The sequence below is a fragment of the Callospermophilus lateralis genome, chromosome X (assembly GCF_048772815.1).
Source record: "Callospermophilus lateralis isolate mCalLat2 chromosome X, mCalLat2.hap1, whole genome shotgun sequence".
NCBI classification, from domain to species: Eukaryota; Metazoa; Chordata; class Mammalia; order Rodentia; family Sciuridae; genus Callospermophilus; species Callospermophilus lateralis.
Genome location: NC_135325.1, coordinates 90,678,109 through 90,704,321, shown reverse-complemented (window position 1 = coordinate 90,704,321; position 26,213 = coordinate 90,678,109). Strand labels below are relative to the sequence as shown.

Sequence of the window (26,213 nt, the reverse complement as noted above, 5' to 3'; positions counted from 1 at the left end):
ATGGTGAGAAACATTTAAAAGCTATTTCCCAAGGGAAAGTCCATAGCACTGAGTAAAGTACCATGTAGAGTCTATTAGAATAGTCTATATATGTTGATTCCCTGTGGCTTTTTCTCTAAAAGCTCAACTAGTATGGGCTGCACATAAGAATCATTTGGGCCCTTTTCCCACAAATATGAATCCTGCCCATATGGAGCAAATGCTAGGAATCTCTCTCTCTCTCTCTCTCTCTCTCTCTCTCTCTCTCTCTGTGTGTGTGTGTGTGTGTGTGTGTGTGTGTGTGTGTATTTGGTACCAGAGATTGAACCCAGGGGCTCTTAATCGCTGAACCACATCCCCAGGCCTTTTTAAAAAATTTTGAAACAGGACCTAACTAAGTTGTAAAGGCTGGCTTCCAATTTGTAATCCTCTGGCCTCAGCCTCCCGAGTCTCTGGGATTACAGGCCTGCTCCACCACACCCAGTGAGGAATCTGTATCTTAAGGCTCTCCCACACATTTTTAGGAACTGATAGACCAGTTGACAGTGTGTAGCTGAGAGAAAGAGAAGCTGAGAACTATTCATTGTTCTAGTTCTTTGCTAAGTGTTTTATATGTGTCATCTTATTTGATCCTCTGAACTATTAAGTAGCATCAGTTCCATTTTACTTATGGAAGAGCTGGAACTAAGAAAGATTAAATGACTTGCCCCAAGGTTTAGTTTATAAGTGGCAGGACATGGTTTCAAATACAGTTCCCTGGAAGTCTTATCCCAGACTTTTCTCTTGGTACCACACTGACTTCTGAAGCTCATAGAGGCCTAGGTCAAAGCTTTATACTCTCTCACTCAGTGGGGACCTTGGTTGGACACTTCATCTGGCAGTTCAGTTCTTTCCTGTAGATAATCTTCTTGCTTCTAGTTGGGACTTAAATGAATTAAACAAATGAAAGAGGACTGAGATAATGGTTGGGAAAAGTACCTTGCAAATTGCAAGGTACTATATTCATAGATGGTATTATTTGTGGTATGTCTTATTAATCAGAGACCTGGGATCCAGGATAAGTTGCTATGATGTATATCTGATGGCTGAGGGAGAATGGATAGAAATAGTTAATGCTTAATGCTGGAATTCCTGCGATAGGGCTAAGTCAATGGCTGGAATGAGGGAGCACTCACTCTTGAGTCTTGAAGTAGGTCAGCTTGCTGAGTCTGGCCTTCCAGCATTCTTAAGAGTTTAAGGATTATGTCAAAATGAATAACAGTCACTCAATTAGCATATTCTGGTTATTCACTGTATACAAGATGCTGAATGAGGCACTGTAAAAATGCAAAGAATTCAAGGATATAATCTTCAAGGAGCTTGTAGTTTATTTGAGGAGACATTTTTATAGCTATCTAACAAATTCAACCATAAAGATGTCAATCCAAATTTACTTCTTCATCAAAAGGAGTGAATACTGTTGAAATGGTATGACACACAAGAAAGACTCTAGACTCTTTTTCCCCTTACTATAAGTTCTTATCTGGATTACTGGAAATAGTCCTTGACTTACTTTCTCTTCATATTCCCCCAAATGTTGTACATCACCCCCTTTACCTAACTCCCATTCCATCCAATTTCTTTGCTAGGGACTGCATATACCTGTAATCCCAGCAACTGGGGAGGCTGAGGCAGGAAGATCACAAGTTCAAGGCCAGCCTCAGCAACTTAGTGAAGCCTTAAGCAACTTAGTGAGACACTGTCCCAAAATAAAAACTAAAAAGGGCTGGACATGTGGCTCAGTGGTTAAGTGCCCCTGGGTTCAATCTCCAGTGCCAAAACTAAAAAGTGCTTACTACACTGCTTGACACGTAGAAGCATTTGATTGATATTAGCTACTCTGTTCCAGTTCAAGTGGTGCTGAGAAAGTTCAAGTAGATTTAAACAGGGAGCTATCGGGCAGATGTTAGAGGAGAGGGACCAATTTCTTAGAAGTCAAGTGTCCTAGAGAGCTCATGCTGAATCAAAGAAGTCCAGTATATAGTTAGCTGATGTTTTTTAAAAATATTTTGTAAGAGGCTGGGGATGTGGCTCAAGCAGTAGCGTGCTCGCCTGGCATGAGTGCGGCCCGGGTTCGATCCTCAGCACCACATACAAACAAAGATGTTGTGTCCACCGAGAACTAAAAAATAAATATTAAAAAATTGTCTCTCTCTCACTCTCTCTTTAAAAAAAATATTTTGTTAATTGTCAATGGATCCTTACTTTATTTATTTATATGTGGTGCTGAGAATTGAACCCAGTGGCTCCTACATGCTTGGCAAGTGCTCTACCACTGAGCTGCAACTCCAGCCCTAGCTGTTTTTTAAAATCTGTCTCCTTGGGGAGAGTGTCATACCTGAATTAGCTTCTCAAAATAGCTTTTTATAATCCCAACAACTGGGGAGGCTGAGGCAGGAGGATCACAAAAAGCTAACTCAAAATAGCTTTTTGAGAAGCTAATTCAGGTATGACTGATGGGATGTAGAAAGGTCAACACAGGGTAACATGCAAGTTTTTCCATGGGTAGGTGGGGTCAATCTGGAGAAAGACCAAGAAGTATAATTTAAACTGTCCTGAGACATTTTAAAGTACCTAAAACAGGATAGCTATACAGGAGATGAAATAAAGAGGAAATATAGGCAAAACCTGAGGGGAACTCAGAAGCAAATACTCAATACTCAATAGTGACAGGGAAGATTTCAATAGAAGGACTCAGTTTACTTGGCAGAACTGTGCATGAGAGATAAACTCAGAAAAATAAAGGTATCTCTGTCATGAGGACTTGACCTTTCACTCTTCACACATCTGACTTCTAGAAAGTGCCATTGTCTTCTATTACCCTACAGAGCATTGGGTGGGACCAAGATGAAGTTAGGAACCCAGAATGTCCTACTTCTGTAACAGATCTGACAGGGTTAAAGCACCAGTGCCTCCTAGCAATAACGTGTTTACCTGAAAAACTGAAATTTTCAGATTTTTTTTTCCTTCATCTCTGCCAAGGGATCCTGGCAGGCTTCTGGAATATTCACTAGGTTCTGGGCCTCCAATCTGGGCTGCTGGTGACACTCACACCCAGGCTGGGGTGTGAGAAGAGAGCTGTTCTCATAGCTTTGGCTGTCTTTTTACTGGGGACTGTGGTGGGGGTGGTAGGGTGTTTGGCAATTGCTTTTGAATTCGTTGGCTTTGCTTTATCTTTGAAGATTATTCATCTGTTTGCTGGAACCTAGTAGAGAAAGTTCTCTGCTCATTTAGCTTGGCTGCATTAAAAATGTTTTTATGTTGCTGCCTATGGAGACCCTAAAGTCTAAAGTCATCTCTGAACAGAAGGGACCACCAGCTTCTCCCAAAACCCTGCTGCTTCTATTGTCATAAAATTCAGATCCCTGTGGCAAAAAATATGCCAAATCAGCAAATAGTAATCCCCTCTCTCCCTCATCCCCCACCATACATTCCAAGTAGCAGTTTAGGAGATGTATTGTAGCCTAGTTTTATAAATTTAAATGGTGCCACAGTGAGAGGAAGATCAGTTAGCTTACCTGAGCTGAATTTATATTGCACAAAATAATATTCCCACTAGGAAGAGGTCTGGTTCCCCCCACTTCTCAGTTCCCATATATCATGATCTTAGTGTGCTGTGTTAGCATTTTATCCCCAAGAAAAATCAACTTATAGGAAGAAAGATTAATTTTGGCTCACATTTTCAGAGGTTTCAGTCCATTGTCAGTTGGCTCCATTATTTTGGGCCTGTGGTAAGAAAGAGCATCATGGTGGAAGGACATGAGAGATGTAAGCTTCCCAACTTACTGCAGCAGGGGAGCAGAGAGAGAGAGAGAGAGGATCAGGAGGAAAAGATATAATATCCAAGGGCATGTCCCCAAGGACTCACTCCCAACTAGATTCTTCCTCTTACAGTTTCTAACACCTCCCCCAAATCTATTCAGCTATGAATTACTTAATGGATTAATCCACTGATGAGGTCAGAGCCCTCATGATCAAATTACTTTCCAGAATCCCCACCTCTGAACATTGTTGTTTTGGGAATCAAGCAATCAATGCATGAATTCTGGGAGGGATACTTCATATCCAAACCACAACAACTTCTAATATTCTTTCGTGTACCCCATTGACCCTCCATTAGTCTCCTTTTGTTCTTTGATCTCTACTTCTTCCCTTTACTCTCTACTCCATTAAATTCTAAAGTATTCCTTGGTATGTCATTGTAGCTGAGGGTCTTACTTTAAGAGCCAGTATAGACAGCCTGGTTTGATATGGAGAAAGCTGTGAAGGCTACCACAGATGGCTCCCAAAAAACATCTCTGCATATCTGGAAGGTGAGGTTGAGAATGATATGTAGGTTTTCATAGGTTCTCTTATACTCTTAGGGTCACTCCTTGCCTTGTATTGCCTTTATAAGGTCAGAGCACATTTTGCCAACTTTCTAGTTATTGGAGTACATGAGATGCCAAAAATATGTTAATGTTAACATGATTTTTTTGCATGATACATGAAACTTATTCCCCCTGACTCCAAGAATTCCTAGAACTTGGATCTCACCCTTGCAGAGAAATATAGACACCTTTCTACACCCTAGAACCATTCATATTCTCCAAACAGCTTTATTATTTCTCCAACTCTGAAGCTCCAAGTTCCTTTATAATTTTTATCCCTCCCCCTCTCAGCAGCCTGTGTCCTAATGCACCAATATTCAGAGATTCTTACCACTGATCCTTGATTGCAAGCATGGTTTTCTAAGAGTTGTAGGTCTTAGAACTTGACTGTTGGCAACACCTGTGTCCAATGGGCCTTCACATATCTGACAGTTTCATTATATCACATCTAGTCCCAGTCAGTATGGGTGGTGTTAGTTGTCATTTTTTGCTGCTGTATTTCTGCCTCCCTAACTCTTCCTCCAACTTTTCAGGGGTTTCAGGTTCCATCATATGATTATCTAAAAGAGAAGTTTCAAGAAACTCAGAAGATAGACTTATCTCATTCTTTCATATTCAACATTGCTTCCCTCTTCTTCCAAGGAGGACCCCTTGCTTTTGATTAGTTCTCCAGCATTATTGGCTTCTAACCTGGTATTCTGAATGAAGGGGGAGTCTGTCTGTCAGACTCTGTGCTTTCAGCTCTGATGCCCACATCAATGCTAGGTCCAACCACAAGCATTAGTTTGGGGCTAACTTATCAGGACAAATTGACAGCTGGCTAGAGAATGGGCCCTTAAAGTTTACAGGACTGGGGTTATATGCAAAGTGGTCAGTTGAAGTGACAACCAGTGACAATTTTTCTCTAAACAGTAGAGTTATAATAATATAACCTAATGCTGAATCAAAGGAAACAGAGTCAAACTCCAAACCAATTTGATTTGCAACTTGGAAGAAAAGCAACATGTCTTGATTTAAATGTCAGGCCCACTGCTGAGTGATGATTTAATAACTTTTATGAGGAATCCTGTCACAGCAAATTCAACACTGGAATAGAGTGACTCACAGATAGGGTGTTAGAAACGATATAGAAGCACACGGAAAGGAACAGGCTTATCTCAGGACTCATCCAGAAACTTTGCATAAAGCTAATTTGCAGTTAGAATCTTTTCTCCCTGTCTTGTCACCCAGTCATTCGCTTCACAGATATCCAGACGTGGATGTAGAGAAAACCACAGTCTGATGTCAGCTCACTGCAGTATTTTCTGAGGACACAGGCCCTTGAACAAGTCTAGAGTGGAAGTTCAGAGACTGTGCCTTCAATCCAAAGGCAAGGTAGTAATGAGTCTGGCTGTTTCTCAAGGTATTTCAAGAATTCATCTGGTCCTACTGCCCTGTCTTTGGGCACATATTTAATTACCACCACCGCCCCCTCCCCCTCCCATTTTCAGAGTGAGTGAGTTTAGACTCAGTGGTGTTAAAAAGAGTCCATATCCTGATTCCCAGGAAACCAGAACTTCCTCCTCAGTACTATGTAGATCTCTCTCCTTGAACTTCTATAGTTTTTCAGGAAAGCTCAAGGCCAATCAGGCTTCAGTCCTGGTCTGCTTCCCAGGTCAGGAAGGAACCATGCATGGCCATTCTTAACTGAGGACATTCCATTCCGTTGGACTAATCTTTCAGTGGTCAAGGTTCATTTTGAAGGGAATTTAATGTGTAAATATCTGGTGTTTGCCTAGAGGAGAGTTGCTCAACCTGCACAATATTGACATTTTTGGCTGTATCTTTCTTTGTTGTAGGGAACGGTTTTATGTATTGTTGGATGTGCAGCAGTGTTCTTGGCTTCTGGTTAACTCTCTGTTTTCCAATCTTTTACACAGGGCTTTCAGGTTTAACCTTCCCAAATTATGCCTCTAACAGGGTAGTTCTCAATGGGAAGAAACATTCTCCTCCCCCAGGGACATTTGGCAATGTTGTCAATACTTTTTCTTTTCTTTATTAAATTGTCATCTTTTTAAAAAAAGTTATTTGTTTATTCACTTATTTGTGGTGTGGGGGATGGAACCCAGGGCCAGGGCCTCATGCAAACTTAGGTAAGCACTCTATTATTGTACTACACCCCCAACCACTTTATCATTTTCCAGAAGGGGAAGAGATACTTTTCTGTGGGTATCCAGCAGGTAGAATCCAGGGTACCACATTGCACAGGGTAACTCCTTCCCATAAGTCCCCCTCCCCGCCTCAACAAAGAATTCTCCAGTCTGAGCCAGGTGTGATGGCTCACACCTATAATCCCAGCAGCTCAGGAGGCTGAGACAGGAGGATCATGAGTTCAAAGCCAGACTCAGCAGCTTAGCTAGACCCCAAGCAACTCAGTGAGACTATGTTTAAATAAAATACTTAAAAAGGGCTGGAGATGTGGCTCAGTGTCTGAAATGTCAATAGTGTCAAAGTGGAGAAAACTTGCTCTATCAAATCATCTCTTGGTCAGGAACATTCTATTGTTTCCTGTTACTTGTGAGAAATATGGCAAATTTATGAACCTCTCTGATGTAGACATGGTTTATTATTTGCCAACCATTGCTTCTTTACTAAAACAATTCTGAATGATATGCTGCTTCTGAAACCTGTCATCTGCTTTCTTACTCATATAACTTCCTTCACACTAACCACTCCCTCTGTCTGAGATGCCCACTTCCCACTTTTAAAGCTAAGTTTAAATGTTGTCTCCTCTATAAAGCCTTATCTGAGCCTGAATTCTCCTATCTACAAATAAGTTCTCTTTTTCTCAATATTCTTATAATCTTTTCTCATATGTATCTTAAAGCACTTATATTTATAGTACAGTGGAAAAGTTGAATTGGAATGGGCTTTTAGAATTTCTTCAGTAAAATTTCTCCCATTTAAAGAAAACGAAACAGGCCCAGAAATGTGATGTTGAAGGCATTGTACTTTCCCATAAAACGTAGACTATAATAATTTGTGTCCTTGACTTTGTTCTGACATTATTGAAATGGATAGCATTGAGATTTGAGCTTTGACAAAAGTCAAAGCTTCAAATGAAGCCTGGCCTTCAAAACTAAACTCTGACACTTTTAAGTAATAAGTTTCCTTTTTGACACTTACAAGTTTCCTTTCTGAAACTCACATCCCACCAACATATATGGAAATAATTATGACACTCGTGAGAATCAAATGAGATTGTGTGTTCAAAATTCTTGGCACATAGCAGTCCCTCAATAACTATTTCTCAGAAGAATATAAAGATCAACAATACTTTGCTGGCATTTCCTAAAACACCATTAGAGGCAAAGAGTAGCAGTTCTTTGCCACTGCTCCTGTATTTTTCATCTTTCCATAAATAGATTCCTCTGTGGGCCATGAGATGAGTGTCCAAGCTTTCTGTGGAGTAGCTAAATACTGACAAGTGGAAAGACAGCTCTTTAAACATTTGATTTTACTTTTTTCCCCGTTTTTGCAAAGCCAATGATGTCACTTATCTGTTCCCTTAAGCAGATAACAGGTAGTATAATGAGGAGAGAGTGGGACAAAAAAAATATTTCTTCTATTTCTTGTTAGCTTCCACAATGGAAGCATGCTGGGGCTTAGGTGCTATTGAGAGGCCTAACAGGTGTGTCTGTGAGAGAAAATTCAGTATGCACTTGGGGTAGCAATGGGAGCACTTTGGTGTTGGCTCATAGTGTAGTGGTAGCTGATTTAGTTTACTGAGGCCTTTTTTATCCAGCTTTTTACTTAAGAATTGTCCACTCTGTCATTTTCTTCCTGCCAAGGGCTTTGGGGTAATGGCATGCTATGGCACTCATTCCTTTCATTTAGAAAAATAAGTCTTTTCCTGGTCCCATGATGCATGTACCTACTAGAAATGCCCCTGCTACTCTAATGAGGGGATGACCTTAAAGGCAAGTGAGAAACAAAATGTGATTCCCAGTGCCTTGTCTAGACTACATTGGGAATGTGTTGAGGAGAGGAAGTTGCTTGACAATGAGCTTATCTCAGAGGTAGCTCCTGCCTACTCTGTAAAATAAGAATGGGTTTGGGTGGGAGGGGCTATAGGGAAGCCCAAGAAGGTCTATATAAATTGATTTAGGAGCTTCCTCTGTAGAGCGTACAGATCAAAGGTCCAGTAGGAGAAAAATGTTTGTTGGGAGGATGAGAAAACCAGTAGGGGGCAAACCACTGGATTGGGAGTAAAGGGCTTTTCTCTGGATCCCTGCTTTTACCTCTTCTGCTTCTGAGAAATTTCCTAGAGCTATTCTTAAGCCTCATATTCCAGTCTGTAAAGGGAATACAATAAAGTCTACAGTCTTCCTCCCAATGATGACAGAAATTAAGGGTTTGTAAATCTCCAGAGTTTTCACTCTTTGAATCCCATAGCCATTTTACAAAAACATGTACTTTGAGTGTGTGTGTGTGTGTGTGTGTGTGTGTGTGTGTGTGTGTGTTTGTGTGTGTGTTTAGGGAGAGATGCAGTAAGAAGGAGGATGCAGATCTATTGGCTGATGACTTCAATATGGTATTCTTCAGTCTACTCTTCCCAGAGTCTACCTTGTTCATATTGAGGCCACTTTGGAGATAGTTAGATTCCTTTCTCAAAGGAGGCTGCTCTTTTAAATCTGTCCTTTCTCTGGGGTATTTTCATTGTTTTCATAGTTATTGAATTTTCACCATGATTTTGAGTGGGGCCACAGGAATTTAGGGAAGTTGTATGACTATCCAGGTCTATTGGTAAAGTACTATCTCCTCAGAAAGACTAACCCTTTACACTTTCATAGGAGAGGTTAACGGACATTTTATAGTACAGAAATGAGGATAATGATCCTATAAGAGCCTCTGATGAAGGAATTTTACTTAGGGAAGTCAGAAAAGGTTTCACAGAGAAATTAATGATTGTTCTGAGCTCTTAAGAATAATTGACTAGGGGCTGGGGTTTGTAGTTCAGTGGTAGAGCACTTACCCAGCATGTGTGAGGCACTGGGTTCGATCCTCAGCACCACTTACAAACAAATGAACAAAATAAAGGTATTATGTCCATCTACAACTAAATTTTTTTTTAAAAAAAGAATGACTAAGCAAAGAGAGTGATGGGAAGTATAGGTATACATGTGGACATTCAGTAAGCATTTTACAGATGAAAGATAATGTGAATAGGCCTTATGGTAGAAAGGTCCATGGCACATTCTAGAAACAAATAGAATGCTACTTAACTGGTTTCACAACTTTAATTCAAAATTTAAACCAGAGTTTTGGGTATTTAAAGTCTAATATGTAAGAGTATCCAGCTTCAAAGTACTGTTAGGCTAGTTTGCACATATTAAATTATACCCACTGGGGGAAAGCACATGAAACATTATCAAGAAAAGAAACAATCTGGAATGGGGAAATAACAGATGAAAATATGTGAAATCTGAATATTCCTCCTAATGTTTTGCTTCACAGCTATGTATGAGGTATATGGACAGATTCCTAGATAGCTCCTTGGTTGAGGTGACTTGAACACACTGAAATAAATCAGGGAAGGCTTCCAGCAAATGCCAATTACTAAACAGTGTTCTATAAAAGATATGGATTAGTGAATAAGGAGAGAAGGTGTTTCTGGCAGAAGAGACAGTATGAGTGGTGACTTGGTGTGGTACAAAGACTATTTCTGAGGTGGGAGATTTGTGATAAATTAGATCGACATGAATGGAAAAGCAAAACAGCCTAGCCTCACTTGGGGCCATCTCAGAGTCTTTCTATGACAAATCAACTAGTCAATTAAAATGAGAAAAATTAAGGTTCACTGGGTACAATGAGAACAGAAATAATTGCTTATTTGGTTGAACTTAACCTTTAAAAATAAATTGTCATAAATCTCAGTCTTGCCATCCTCAACTGAGTGTAGTCAGATGCAGCTTTCTGCGAGACTGTGAGAAGGTTGCTGCCTACTTCTCTTCTTAGGACCTCTCTGAAATTTTATAATTGGGCACCTACCAAATTTCTGGAGTACTGTTCGCTTATGCACTTTATTTTAGCAGTTAGTTACTCTGATACCTCATAAAATAATAGCTTCAATATTTTCTGAGCTTCAACATTTTTTTGTAAGATTGCTGAAAAAAAAAACACAAATCCTTCAAACAAAGGAATCTACCTCTGATAAGATGGCAGCTGGTGAGGTGGATGTATGTGAGCAGATGCCCTTTCCCATTACTCTTCAAATCAAAACTCTCTCTTAGAAACTTGGCTTTGGTTCCAATGTATACCTCCCTTCCCAAGTGTTTAAAGGCTAAATTAGGTGACAGGCATGTAGAAAGAAACAAGGGATTTGATTTTGTCTGTCAAATCTCTTGATTACTCAGCATATGGCTCTTTGAAAGCAGCCCACGTGCAAAGGTATATCACTGAGGTTAAAAGTGTGGAGTTTTTGCTGGGTGTGGCAGCACATGGTTGTAATCATAGCTACTCAAGAGACTTTGGTAGGAGAATTGCAAGTTCATGGCAACCTAGCAGGACCGTCTAAAAATGAAAAATAAAAAGGACTGGAGATGTGGTAGAGTACCCCAGAGCTCAATCCCCAGTACTCCTCACAAAGGTATGAAAACATGGAGTCATCATGCACCGTGGCTCATATCCTGACTGCCACTTTCTAGTTGAGAGATTTTTTTACAGTTAGCTGAATATGTGCCTTGCTTGCCTCATCTTTTGTAAAGCACAAATAATAAGAGTTCCTATATCATACATTCACTGTGATGGTCAAGGAGATATATGTGTAAACAGCTTAGCATAATGTTTGGCATTTGATCAAGTTGTTGTGGTCATCATTGTCATTAGCAGCATTGCCACACTGTCATCACTAAACCACCCCCAGTTTAACCCTCTAACAGGAAAATAAAATCTTGCAGTCTCTTGCTAAAGAAGAAAAAGCAAAGAAGGAAAAGAGGAAACCCAGTTGCATTCACTATTTCCTGTTCTCACCCCAACCATATTCCAAAGAGAATCTATGAAGACTATACTCGCAAGGATCATTTCTATAGTTTGTTACCAAGGAGAATGCATGAGAAGAAGACAACCCAAGCCTTATATCTCTGTCTCTGTTTCCACAGGTACCTGTCGCCTTGGCTGGGCCTATTACTGTGCTGGAGGTGGAGCAGCTGCAGCCATGTTGATTTGCACCTGGCTCTCTTGCTTTGCTGGAAGAAACCCCAAGCCAGTCATGTTGGTGGAAAGCATCATGAGGAACACCAATTCTTATGCTATGGAGCTTGACCATTGCCTAAAACCTTGAGCTTTGAAATAGGACTGATTGGAGAGGGTGGCAAAGGGAAGGGAAGGGAACTCTGAAAAGAAGTACTAAGACTAAGCCAGTTGGCACCCATCTGCCAGTAGTATAGGCTAGTGTTTGCATTTTTTTAACCCACCTGACATTCATTTTCTTTTTTTCCATAAGCCAGTTGGCCGGTAGCTATTTAAAAAACTCATCTAGAGCAATGATTTTCTCAAATATTAATCCAACCAAGGTATTTTATAGACCTCCAAGTCCCAAAGTTTTCCTTTAAGCAAAATAAGGAGAAGCTCTCCACCTGAAAGGTAATTGCACAATCAAGCAGTCCTTCAGAATTCTGTAACTCCTGTCTTCCACTTACCTTAAAGCTTAAAGGCTGAGTAAGAATAGTTGTTCAGTGAGGGACCAGGAGATGGTTCATATCACTCCATTTATATGGCCCTTTCCTTGATATTTTTGCCACTACTGTTAAACATCTCTGGAGCAATGCTGCCCAAATTGTTTTGACTTTCTCACATCTATACCTTCTGTATTTTTTCCTTTCTAGTTGTGGGGAAGCTTGGTGGGAAGGCACTTGCAGTGGTGAAAACATTAATCAATGATGTTTGCATATAGTCTTGGACCCCTCCTGCATATATGCATTAGAATATTCATAGGAATTCATTTTGTGTTCTATTTAAGTGATTGGCATTATAATATAGTGGCAAGTATTCCCCAATCCCTTATAGATACAGAAATGATGTTCATCAAATGTTCTGAGAAGAGACTAACATTCGTTGGGCACTCAATAAATATGATTTCAGAATGATGATGACAAGGATGTTTCTGCTGGATCCTTATTGAAATTTCTATCAGAGTTCATTATAATTGACTAGGAAATCCACAGTAGCATTTGGCCCCTGTAATCACTCCTAGCGTGATACAAGTTTCTCCGCCTATTTCAATGACTGCTCATCAAATGATCTCTCCTCCATCTGGGGTGAGTTAGACATGAAAGAACACAGCCCTGATGTCACCTAGGGCTGTTGTATTTTTAGCCCTGGCCTCTATCCCATCTGTGCTGAAGGCTGACTGATGGTGTAGAAGAACTTGGTGTCTCCTGGGGGCAAAATTAGTCTCACCCTCTCCCCCAACCCCAGTTAATTCAGGCCAGCTCTATCATTCCATAACTACAGTTTTAAGGACTGGGGAGGGCCTGTGACTCAAGAGGCCAGCTCATCTGTTTCTATTCTTAATCATTCCAGCTTGATTTGGGTACAGCCCTACCTCAAGGGAGAGGAATGGAAAAACTGGCTTCCTGAGTTATATTCCATCCCCCAAGGAGTCAGCATTCTTATATTGACCTTGTGTAAGTTAGCAGATTCAAATACAGTGTACTCGGGCACAATTCATTCATTCACTTATTCATGGAGTCAGGAAATATTTCTTGAGAATTTCACTATATGCAAAAGTACAGAGGCTAAAAAGATGAAGACACAGATTCTCACCTTAAAACGTACAGTAGTGAACTAGAAAAGTGGAGAAGGGGAGGCTAAAGAATCTCAGGGGGGCCACAAAACCAGCTTGAGCATTGGGGGATTCATGAGAAAGATTTCTAGAAAAGACAATACTTAGGATGAGTCTGGGAGATAAATACGGAGAGTTAGTGAGCAAAGGTAAAAAGTGCACTGGACAAGGAGCAGTGTAAGCAAAGGCATGAGGACACTATGAAGATGATGATCAGGTATGAAAGGGGAGGTGACAGAAGCTGAAGCTTAAAAGGGACTCGGTAGCCAGATTCTGTAGAACCTTCTACTCCCAGGACAAAGAGTATAGATTTTATCCTAAAAGGCCATTCAAAGAGAAGTGATATGATCATGTTTGTGCTTTTCCAAAGACCAGTTTGGCTACAGTGATGAGAATTAAAGAGAATAGGGAGAGACTGGAGATATTTTCATAATCTAGGTATAAATGGATCAAATTCTGGACTCAGGTATTAACTGTGGGGCTGGAGTAGATGGATGAATTTGAAAGAAAATACAGGCTGAGAATCCTTAATATGAAAGTATAAAATCCAAAATGATCCAAAATCTAAAGCTATGTCAGTGTCATGTCCATACTTGGAAGGTTTCAGAATACTTCAGTTTTTGGATTTTTGGATAAACGATGTTCAACCTGCAATATCTGCAAATATTGCAAAATCTGAAGAAAAAACAACTTTGAATTCTGAAACATTTTTGGTCTCAAGCATTTTGGATAAGGGATACTCAGCCTACCTTTAGGAAGTTAATTCCACAGGATTTAATATCTAAAGGACAAACACAAATGAGGGCAAGTGAAGATTTTGGGATAACATTTCTGGTACATGGTACCTTATACCAAGATGAGGAATACAAGAGGAATAGTGCAAAGGAGGAAAGTGGTTATTGAATTCATGTCAAGTATTATCTCCCACATAGAAGTGAACTAAATAAGGTAAGGCAAGTTGAACATACCTCACTGGAAGGGAAACAACATGATTAGGTGTATAGCATCTCCTTTCTCTAAGAAACATGACGAAGAATTGCTGAAATAAATTGGAACTGAGTCAAGATGAATTTTTATATCATAGACACAATAATGCAACTTTGATTTATGAGAGGAGAGTATGTGGTGAATATGTGAAATGTTTGGGAAAGGGTAGATCACTTTCTTTAGATAAGGTAATTTGGCCAGGCGATCTTTCTTCTCAGACTACGGAAGCTTCTGGAATTCTAAGGGAAAGAATTTGTTGAAGTGAGTGCATACATCAGACTCCTGGCAAGAAACAGATGGTATATTCAAGGAGTTTAGCTGAGATGAGTTTAATGCAGGAACCATTTATGGTAATGTGCTTGGGGTTAAGAGAACCTACCAGTAATGGTTAGGCTTAGAAAGACTATGAATAGTTGTGGGGAACCACTCTGAATGACCCACGCCTTCCAGTCCTGAAGCAAGAGGCTCTGATCAATCACTACATTTAGTGGTGATTTGGGTGTTGTCCCAGCCCAGGAAGTAGAAGGCGTGCCTTCAGGTGTAGGCATGTCACCCGTGGGGTTGAGCTACACTCACCTATTCTTTTGTAATCCTACCCCTTTGCCCTGTTTGGGATAAAATGTTCCATGGAAGCTTCCTTTGTGTGTCCCCTTCTCTTCCTCTACCTTTGGGTACAGCCTTCCTAGTTGTCAGTCAATCTGCTGACAGCAGACATCAGAAGGCTAGATTCAATTCCCTGAAACCTGACCCCTTGCCTCATTTGAATGGCTTCTCCCTAATAAAAAAGGTTTAGCACGTGCTCTCTCTCTCTGTCTTTCTGCGGACCCTTAAGGTCAGAGGAGCCATCACAGGACCCAAAGGAAAAGGTATCTCTGTCTCTTGTGTGATTATTTCATGCAGCCCAGTTCACTTGGAGTGACCCTAAGTGTTTTAGTCGTGAGAAACGTGACAAATAGTGGATAAAGAAAATGTGGTATAAATGCGCAATGGAATATTAGCCATAAAAAGATTGATTTTATAACATTTGTGGTAAATGGATGTATCTGGAGACTATCATGCTAAATGAACTAAGCCAGTCCCCAAAAGTCAAAGATTGAATGTTCTCTTTAGTATGCAGATGCTGACACAGAATAAGAGAGGAGGAGAAGAATAGAAGTTCATTGGATTAGACAAAGGGGACTGAAGGAAAGGGAAGGGGAGTGGGAATGGGAAAGACACTAGAATGAATTGGACGTAGCTTTCCTATGTTCATATATGAATACATGACCAGGGAAACTCCACATCATATACAACCACAAGAATGGGATCCTGATTAGAGTAAGTTATACTCCATGTACGTATGTCAAGAAACACTCTACTGTCATGTTTATCGAAAAAGAATAAAAAAATAAAACTAAAAAAGACTATAAAGAGTGGGGAACCATCATCTTCTCTATGATGGCAGGAGCAAGAGGAAGAAACAATATTACTGAAACCATCAAGAGCTGTAGCTGTGTGAGAAGGGCTGCCTGATACACGTTGTGGCTTTGGGTAGCAAAATATAGTCTCTACCCAAATGCCACACAGTAGTGAAGGAGAGAGGGAAATAAATACTCAGATTTCACTCTTTTCCTTTTTTTCTGATCTTCTGCATGTGTCCACCATTAGCCAGACCCAGGCAGATGCTAGCTGGCACAAAGCATTTTGCTATAGTCCATTGAGGTCAGTCTCTTTTAGCACAGAGCTTGGTAGGAAAACGCAGAGAATGGAGCTTGGGGAGATGAGGGAAAATGGAAAATAACAGCTCAAGTGTTCTTATCCCTCCTTACTACCATTGCCTTAAGTAGGGCTTTCCAAGAAGTATAGCTTTTGATGCCCTCCTTCGCTCAGATACCTAAACACACTAGGAAACACTTATACTCTAGAGGGAAGACTAAGAAGGAGGGGTTTGATTTGAAAGAACCATTTAAAATGACTGTTACCTCACAGATAGAAGGTAGTTTGAATATTATCTCTTTCATAGGGAAAAGGGACCAGATTTAAAAGGGATTTGTTTCCTTGAAGAAACCAAGCCTGCAGGGGCTCATATTCAAAGAGGAACCAAGACCCATGTTCAGTTTGAATTTAAATTCCTCACTGCCTGTGTCTGGTTTCTTTCCTGCCAAGCCTTGTTTTGGCATAAATGTCTGGCTAGCCTAGTTTTTTATCCCCTGTGGCCCAGACCAGACTCTTGGAAGGTAAATCTGCTTCTTCTGGCTGCTGCTGTTCAGAGAGGAAGGAGAGCCCATGGATCAGGTAGAAGGTTGAATGAGTAAAGTGAGGGCCTCAGACACTCTGTCCTTTGTCCCAGGTCTGGCTGGCTGACATGCTCCCCACCTGTGTGTGCAGGCTGAGTGCCTAACCATGGGTCCTTTATAACTCTGGCACCACTTCCATCTTGGAGAAGGAATGATAGGTGGGAGGCTATTCCTTTGGCCTAACTCAGAGTTGATTGAATATTTCTTGAGAGCTCATTTAGCAGGACACTTCTTTCAGAAAAAAAAAAAAATACTGGAAGGGTAACAACTTCCCAGGTGGCATGACTTTGTATCTAGAAGGTTGACTTTTCTATACCTTGGTGGCAAGTGTTCAGTCAGTCAGATCTGTTTTGGGTGATGCCCTCTAATGTCTCCCTTGCTATCTTCCTCCAGGTGAATAGCTGCCTACATTCACTTACAACTGCTGGTGACTTCATGGCAGTGGATTCCCACTTTGTGGGAAGATGTGCCCCAAAGAAAAGTAGAAAGTCTCTGGTTTCTGGGAAATGAAGCTCTGGATTTTGTAAGAGTGGGTGTCAATACGTAGTTTTGGCTAGAAGAGATGAGGGAACAAAGGAAGCTTCTGGAAAGCAGAGGCTTTATAAATTATCAAATAAGCTGCATTAGGAGGGAGGGTAAAGCCACTTCAGAAAAATGTAAGAACACTATATTAGTCAGCTTCTTATCACTATAATGAAATATCTGAAGCAGGCTGTATGTGAAGAGAAGAGGTTCTGGAGTGTCAAGTGTATGGTGCCTGCATTGGTTCAGATCTGGTGAGTGTCCTCTCAGCTGTATTACATCACAATAGATGGCAATGGTGGCAGTACATTTGGGAGCAAAGGATTACATCTTGATATGGGAAGCCAGAGAAAGACTCAGGGATTAGGCTCCTAATCAATAAATGAGCCAAGGACATGAACAGACACTTCTCAGAAGAGGATATTCAATCAATCAACAAATATATAAAAAATGTTCTCTGGCAATTAGAGAATTGCAAATCAAAACTACTCTAAGATTTCATCTCACTCCAGTCAGAATGGCAGCTATTATGAAGACAAACAACAGTAAGTGTTGGTGAACAATGTGTCTCCTCAGACTTACATTGCTGATGGAACTGCAAATTGGTGCAGCCAATATCTAAAGCAGTATGGAGATTCCTTGGAAAACTGAAAATGGAACCACCATTTGACCCAGCTATCCCTCTCCTCAGACTATACCCAAAGGACTTAAAGACAGCATACTACAGTAATAACGTCACATCAATGTTTATAGCAGCACAATTCACAATAGCTAAACTGTGGAGCCAACCTAGATGTCCTTCAGTAGATGAATGGATAAAAAATGTGGCATATATACACAATGGAATATTACTCAGCAATAAAAGAGAATAAAATCATGGCATTTACAGGCATATGGATGAAGCTGGAGAAGATAATGTTAAGTGAAGTTAGCCAATTCCAAAAAAACCAAATGCTGAATGTTTTCTCTGATATAAGGTGACTGACTCATAGTGGGGGAAGGAGGGGGTGCATGGGAGGAATAGAGGAACTCTAGATAGGGAAGAGGGGTGGGAAGGGAAGGGAGGGGGCAGGGGGGTGGGTTTCTGTAATTACTAGAGAACAATTTTTATATATTTGTTGATTGATTGAATATCCTCTTCTGAGAAGCAAGGATGATGGAATGTGATGGATATCATTATCTAAAGTACATGTATGAAGACATGAATTGATGTGAACCTACTTTATATACAAACAGATATGAAAAATTGTGTTCTATATGTGTCATAAGAATTGTGATGCATTCTGCTGTCATGTATTTAAAAATAAAAGCAATTAAAAAATAATAGTGAATCCATTTTATTAAAGATGAAAGGTATCCCACTTGGTGACTTGAGGGGAAAGGTGTGCTATTTCTAGAATTCACAATCTTCAAGCAGACCTAGTAAAGCATTCTTGGTAGACAGAAGGTAAGACCCTTTCATAGAATCATCACAGTCCTATGTCCTTGGCTTAAAAGCATTTTCTGAGCTGCAGGGGGCCTGGAGTTGAAGAATATTTAATACTGGCCTCTTCATTAGATATAGAGAGATATATTTTCAGCTTCAATTTCCTTTTTGTCTACTTATGAGATTATGCTCTCCCAGGGTTGATCTCTTCTCTAAATGCATCAAACCCCCACTGATTCCTCAAAGCTAATAGCGAATAAACAGTTTCTATGTATGCACACAAATGATTTCAATTTTCATTATACAGAGCTGCATATATGCTAGGAGACAGAAGTAGGGGGAGACAAAATGCTTGGTTTTGAGAGCAGCACTTTTTCCCTCTAGTGAAAGGAGGCCTTCAAGGACAGTACTTGGGAGAGGGGCTCATTGAGGCCAGGTGGCATCCATATAGGCAGCACTTGGACCATTGGCTCCCTTTCAGGTAGTGCCTGTGCTTCCTGAAGAGATGGTGGCAACCAAAGATGGGAAACAAAGTTCAAAAGGAATAAGAAATGGTAAATATGGAAGTAAATATCAGAATCATTCCACAGAAACAATGCTTCTTCCCATTGTGGCCTGTTAGTCTTCTATTTGGGGTCCAACAGAGTTTCTTTATGAAATATCTCTTTATATCTCAGATGATAAAACATTGTCCTTCGAGGTGACAAGCAAAGTGAAGACAGTCCCAGCTTTGAAGACAGACAGATCAATGTTTGAATCCCAGCTCAAACATTTCTTAGCTGTGTGTCCTCAGGAATTTACTCAATTTCTCTGAGTTTACTAAAATTTCTAAGCCATCTCCTGTCAAAATCTCCAGCAGCTCCAGAAGGTATTCATTTATTCAGTGGCCATACTCCTTTTATTTTTCACTGATTACTAGCCTAACTCTAATATAGTGATTATTAATCCTGCTTCACATTAAACCTGGACACCTTTCAGAAAATTTGGATGCTTTTGTCCCCTTTTGGTCAGAGTTAGAATCTCTGGAGGCCACTAGGCCATACCATCCCCATATTCAATATTGTTATCATCTGCTGAATGCCTAGTAATCTTTCATTCATTGAGAAAGAAATGGATCATTCTCTTCTCTTCTATTATGATCATTCTGGAAACTTAAACACTGATGTGAAACATTCTTCAAACTTTGACTTCCTTACTACCAATGATATTTTTCTTCCACTCAACTTATATTGATTGCTTTCATTTTTGATGTCACAGATAAAAATGATGTCAAGTCTCCCATGCCTTTCCAACACTCTTACTCTTTCAGCTTTTCTTCTTTTTTTTTTTCATGCTCCCCTAAAACTTTATTAAGCAAGTATATGTCCAAGGTAATTCCCTTGTCTGCAACTGGGGTCAGTTTGGTGAAGAATGATCAGAAGGAAAGATTGCCCCACAGTTCTTGTCTTCACTGTCGACTAATCCCAAAATCTAAGGACAAGATGTCCATGGGATGTGCCAGATCAACAAGTTCTTCTGGGTCTAAGATGACAGTATCTGGGGGCATCCCAGAACAGTTGTATAATCCAATGCAGCCATGAAGGAAGATCCCATTAGGCCAAACCTGCTGCTCTGGACTGACCTGGTGGCCCAGCTTAAGCACCAAAGTTAGTTGCTTTCCATTCTTGAAAGTTAGCTGAGGTGCCAGATTGAGGTTGAAGCAGCTTTTCCCCTAGAGTCTTCACTGATCTCCACAGGAAAAAAAATAGAAGTTCCACAAGTACCAAGTGCTTCCTGAGACTGCAGCCCTGCAAGGCCTCAGGGGCAAGGGAAGGTGGGCAGGAAAGGAGTGCACTAACCCTGTGACCCACACTGAGGCAGCTTGGAGTGTAAACAAAGCCTGGTGCCAATAACAGAAGCCAGGATGCAGCCTGGTGTGAGGTTTTCAGAAAAAGAAAATGACTACTTTCAGCACCAGAGTGGGCTTGCTTGGGTCTGCACAGCAGTCCCTCACACTGGCCCTTTCAGAAAGGAACAAGTTATTTGATGACTTGGGTCCATAAGATGTTCCCCCAAATTACTGATAGTGGATAGAATTCAGGTGACCCTCCTGAATTCCAGAACATTTCAGCCCCCTTAAACTTCATACCAGAAACCCAGAGATTAACTGTATCAACTAGAACAATGACCTAAAGTTTCAATAAAATAAAGGATTATCCTTCAAAAATATTAGTATTACCAGATTTCTGACTCATAAATTTGTTCATATCTACTTGTCAGACCTGAGCCAGTTGCTAGTAACACAAGACCTATCTATAAACTAAAGTATATGTCCATGATTTTAAAAATCCTTAAAGTTCACTTTTGCAGGTAAGACTCAACTGAAGATTGTGTGAAAGTGAACATAAAATCTATTATCAGAATCTGATTTACCACCACATTGAGACATCTCTCAGGGTAGAGAGACTCGGTTTGGGGTATTTTGAATTTTTAAACACAGACTATTATTTCCTATACATGAATGAACATTCTTTTGCTAGAATTGGTGTCCAGGTTCAATATCAATAAGTAAAGAAATACTGGAATTTGAATTTGGTGGTAGCAGTGGCAGTGTCCAGTTAACTGCAGAGCTGCTCCCCCTTAGCTGGAACAGGGAGGTCTTCCCCAGCCCTTGTTTTGGGACTGCAGCCTCTGCCAAAGCATCATGGTTCCAGCTAGGAAGGTACAGGTAGGCAGGTGGCCAAAATCAACTCAATTCAGAGCCAGAAGCTTGCCTCTTTTCTTAAGGATTTTGACCATAAGTGCAAATGTGTTCCAGGGAAATTCAGTCAGACAGGCAGGACCTCCTCCAAGAGAAGGCTAATCTGTATACAGCAAAATCCTGTGGCTCCCCAAGCACATGGACACAAATGAGAAGTCAACCTTGACAATATGGAATTTCAGTAGCCACCGTTGAGACCATGAACAGCTTTCTTCCTGTCAAGCTTATTGTTTGAGTGTGAAGTTCCATTACACAGAGTGGTATTTCTCTTGTGGAATTCAGGAAAGGGGGGACACTGTTCCCACATCAGTTAAATAAAGCTTGCTGTTTGTGCCTCCCCCAAAACAAACAAGGAATATAACCCTCTTCCCAGGGAAGAATTCTGAGCCAGAGGAAGAAATAGTAGCATTCTGAGCCTCTAACATCAGGAGGTTGCACCTGATCAGAGGAAAGCTCCCATAAAGTATCCTCACTTTAGAGACTTTTGGTTCAAACTTCACATGCTGTGAACCATAATCAGAGCCATCAATCTAGCACTTCCTCTCCTCTGCAGCAACTTACCCAGTATGTCAGGGGTGCATCTACTCACCCTGGAAAACTGAACAACCATTCCCCTGTTCCCCAACCCCCCCTCTACCCTGAGGTCCCCACCTTCAGGTACTCCAACCCTGAGTCTCCTCCCATAGCTTACCAATGAGTGAGCACTGGCCCTGAGTCCCCTCACAGAATGTGGCTCAATAGGCTCCTTTAATTCAGGAGGGCTAGGCCCACATAGTCTTGTTATCTGGACTTTGGTGGTTATGGCCACAGGTGGCCAGCTTTCCAGGCCTCAGGGAATGTCACCTCTGGCCTCTAGTCAGTTTTCCTCTCAACCTTTTTCTCTTCAGTTACATCTAGCTCAGTCAGGACGCAAAAGCAAAGTTTCTGGGTGATTCTGGTGATGGTAGCCAGGACATTCCGAAGAAAGAGAGGCCTCCGGGATTCTGGAAGGTAAACACCCACGAAGTAGACAGGGACCCTGGAGAGGGCAATCCCAATGCCAATGAGAGAATTGATGGTGTCACTGAAGAGAGGCACAATCACCAGAAACAAGGAGCATATGCAGAACATGATGGGAAAAAATAGGCTCAGCTTGAGTGGCCGGGGCCGATCGGGCTCCTTCCAGCGAAGGTAGAGCTGTCCAACAACAGACAGGCCCACAAAGAACCAGTAGCTGAAGCTGAAGTAGTTGATGAGCAGGAAAACATCCTCCACGGTGAGGCAGATGAGTGTCATGGTACAATTGAACAACAAAGCTGGGATGGGTGTAAAACGCTCAATGTGAATCATAGACAGAAGATCTGGGAGGTGGTCCTCACGTGAGCCCACGAAGAACAACCTTGATGAAGCAAGGATAGATGCATTGAGGCCCCCAAAGCAGGACAGGGCAACAGCAATAGGGATGGTCCAGCTGAACATGCCAAATGTCTGGTCAGCAAATGTCACAGCCACTGCATCACTGTTAAGGACATCCAAAATGTTCAGCACTGTGTAATAGGCCACGTTGGTCAGGATGTAGATAAACGTCACAATTGGCATAGAAATCCCAATGGCCAAGGGCAAATTTCTTTCTGGGTTTTTGATTTCTTCTGTTACAAAATTAAGGGTGTCCCAACCTGAGTAAGAGAAGAGGGCAGAGTAGAGGGCAAGAGAGAGGTTTCCCATGTCCCAGGAGGAACCCTCAAAGGCATCCTGAAAGTGCTCAGAGTGTCCCTGGCACAGTTTAACAATGCCCATGACAATGATGGCAATGAGGGCTAGGACCTTGGCGTAAGTGAACGTGTCCTGTACTCGTGTGCCCCACTTGACATAGGCACAGTTCACAAATGTCAGCAGACATATGCAAGCAGCAGCAAGAAGACGGCAGGCCAGGTACGGGGGATCACAGGTCGGGAAGGAGGGCTGGATGATGTGGTTGGCGAAGGTGATGGCGATGATGGCCTGACTGGTGGGCTCAATGATTAGCAGTGAGGCCCATAGGTGAATGAAGGCAATAAAGCCCCCTAAGGCCTCTAGAATATAAGCATAGCTGGCCCCTGACTTGGTGATGGTGGTCCCCAGTTCTGCATAGCAAAGGGCGCCCACAACAGAGAAGAGCCCACCAATGGCCCACACGACCAGTGACAACCCATAGGAGGCAGTGTATACCAGCACCCCCTTGGGTGAGACAAAGATCCCTGAGCTAATCATGTTGCCCACCACCAGGCTGACCCCATTCAGCAGAGAGATCTCCTTCTTCAGCTGCATGGTTTCTGAGGGAACTTGAGGTGGCAAGCTGACATCTTCTTCCACCCTGGGCTGGCTGGCCTCAGGGATGAGATGGTAGCTGGGTACAGGGTTCACAATCTCTCTGGCTTCCATGGTAAATGGTTCCCGCACAACTGTGTTTACACTGCCTCTCACAAAAATCACATTTTTATAAACTGATTCATCAGGTAAACTACTGAGAAGAAAATGAAGTCTCTACAGCAAGTGCAAATTCCATTTATGTGTTGTGGCCAGTCTATCTCTCTCGGTGGCCAGGCGCCGCCAGGATGCTCGTTTGCCCAGCCGCATGGCCGCAGCAGCCGCTCAGGCCCCGCCCCCGCTCCCGCCACCCAGCTTTTCTTCTTTAAATCCACACTCTGCCTACTCTTTGATCCTATACTCCTTGCCCATTCCAGAGTCATATATTTGTAATTGCCCTTTGCATAAATGTTCCTCTTTTTGTCTCTTCACTCACCCTTCCATGTATTTGTTCAACTAAGTCCTAAAACAGATAAAATTTAATAATTTGCCTGCTTTGTGTTTGCTCCATGTCCCCAGCCATTGATGAAGAAAAGAAATAACTATCTTCTTCTTGCTCCTTTTCTGTTTCCATCTACTCCATTGGTGAGTTCTGCTGACCTCATAGCTTATCTATACCTTGTTATCTATACCCTTGCTACTCTAAGTGTGGGATATGCTCCCAAACTATCAGCATCTGGTGGGAATTCATTAGAAATTTAGACTCTTGGACGCTACCCCAGACTTACTGAATCTGAATTTGCATTTTAACAAGCCCTCCCTTGGAGTCCTCATGATTAGTTTGCATTAAAGTTTGAGATGCACTGATCTATACCAATGGATCTTGGCTCCAATTGCAAATCAGAATCAGCCGGATGGGCTGGGGTTGTGGCTCAGAGGTAGAGTCCTTGCCTGGCATGGGTGAGGCACTGGGTTCTATCCTCAGCATCACATAAAGGTAAAATAAAGATATTGTGTCCACCTATAACCAAAAGGTAAATGTTTTTAAAAATCAGCTGGAGAGTTAAATGACTACTAATTAGAGATTTAACTGACCTAGACTAAGACTTGGACATGTGCCACTTTTTATGCTACCATGTGGTCTTAAAAATCTATCTATCTATTTATTTATTTGAGACAGAGTTTAACTGTGTTATAGCCTGGGTTAGTCTTAAACTCCTGAGTTCAAGTGATCTTCCCTCTCAGCCTCCCAAGTATTTGGGACAACAAGCGCATACCACCATGCTGAACACCATGGCTATGAATGAAAACCACTGATTAAAATACTGTGTTCATATATGAATACATGACCAGTGAAACTCCATATCATGTACAACCCAAGAATGGGATCCTCATTAGAATAAGTTATACTCCATGTATGTATAAAGTCAAAATGCACTCTACTGTCATGTATATCTAAAAAGAACAAATAAAATACTGATAATTCCCAAATTAATATCTCCAGTACAAACTTTTCTGAACTCTACACTCATATGTCCAACTACCTACTCCACATCTATACTTGGGTGTTTGTGGGCTTGACAAATGTACATATCCACAACCATGATCCCAAACTTCTTCTAAACCTATTCTTAGAGTTACCCCTCAGTAAATGGCAGGATATTTACTTGGTCTCACTGCCTCCTCCTACACACCTCCCTGGGAGGCTTCTGTTGGGCTCCTGTGACTCTGATAAATTTCTTTTTTTTTTTTGGAGGGAGCTGGGAGCTTGGGATCAAATCCAGGGCCTTGTACATGCCAAGCATGTAGTCTATCATTGACCTATACCCTAGCCCCTGTACAATCTCATACATTTGAAATGTTCCAAGGTGCATTGCTCCTCTTCATATACAGAATGTCCCCCAGGGGAGCTCATCTACATGCTGATGAGGCTCTGCTTTAAACAGTCAGTTTCCTCAAATTTAACTTGTGCCAAAGGGAGTTATTAGTTTTCTCTTCCCCTCCTTCAAGTAGTTGCTCTTGCCAAAAGCTGGGAGTAATTTCTGATGCCTTTCATTCCCTTGACTACTACCTCCAAACCATGTGCAAGTCCTATCAATCCTACTTTCAAGATATATTCTTTATCTGCCTACTTCTCTTATCTCTATTGCTACCACCCTAAGACATTAATGATAAAATAAATTCTTAGGAAACTGGGACTCAAAGGAAGCAATCTATTCTGATAAAGGGTATCTCTCAAGCCTTCAGCAAATATCATATTAAATAATAAACTTTTAGAAGCATTTTAATTTAAATCAGAAAAAAAAGGCCAGGGAAAATATTACAGTCCACAATGGCAACTGAAAACATGAGATACCTAAGACTAAATCTTTCAAAATATGCAGAGGAAGTTTTAAAAATTATTGAAGAATGTGAGAAAAGACCAAAAAGGAGAGAGAAATAAGTTTGATGAATAGGAAAACTTGATATCTTAAAGTTTCTCAGTTTTCTCTAAATGACTTTATAAATTCAACAGTTCCAACAAATAACCTCTTTTTTTAGTGTTAGCTTTACATGCTAATCTTCACATTTGTATTCAGATATCAAGACATTGTAAAGCTTTACTGATTAACAAGTATGATGTTGACACAGGCATAAACAAATGGATGAATGGAACAGAATAGAAAATTTAGAAACAGACCTATGATTATAAGGAAAAAAGATACTAGATGAAAATTGCATTATAAACCAGTGAGAGAAGGATAGACAAATCAACAAAAGGTACTAGGAATACACTATCCATTTG

General features: G+C 41.1%; 1 protein-coding gene and 1 pseudogene across 1 annotated transcript in view; one reads left to right on the top strand and one right to left on the bottom strand.

Moving 5' to 3' along the window:
- Positions 1-11,709, top strand: part of Lhfpl1 (LHFPL tetraspan subfamily member 1) — a 40,314-nt gene extending 28,605 nt beyond the window's left edge. Inside the window, exon 3 of the mRNA XM_077107511.1 lies at positions 11,528-11,709. Within this exon, the coding sequence (XP_076963626.1) occupies positions 11,528-11,709 (182 nt within the window). The remainder of the gene's footprint in view (positions 1-11,527) is intronic.
- A 10,103-nt stretch (positions 11,710-21,812) lies between these two features.
- LOC143639037 (Y+L amino acid transporter 2 pseudogene) lies at positions 21,813-23,563 on the bottom strand (annotated as a pseudogene).
- Positions 23,564-26,213: the final 2,650 nt, after the last annotated feature.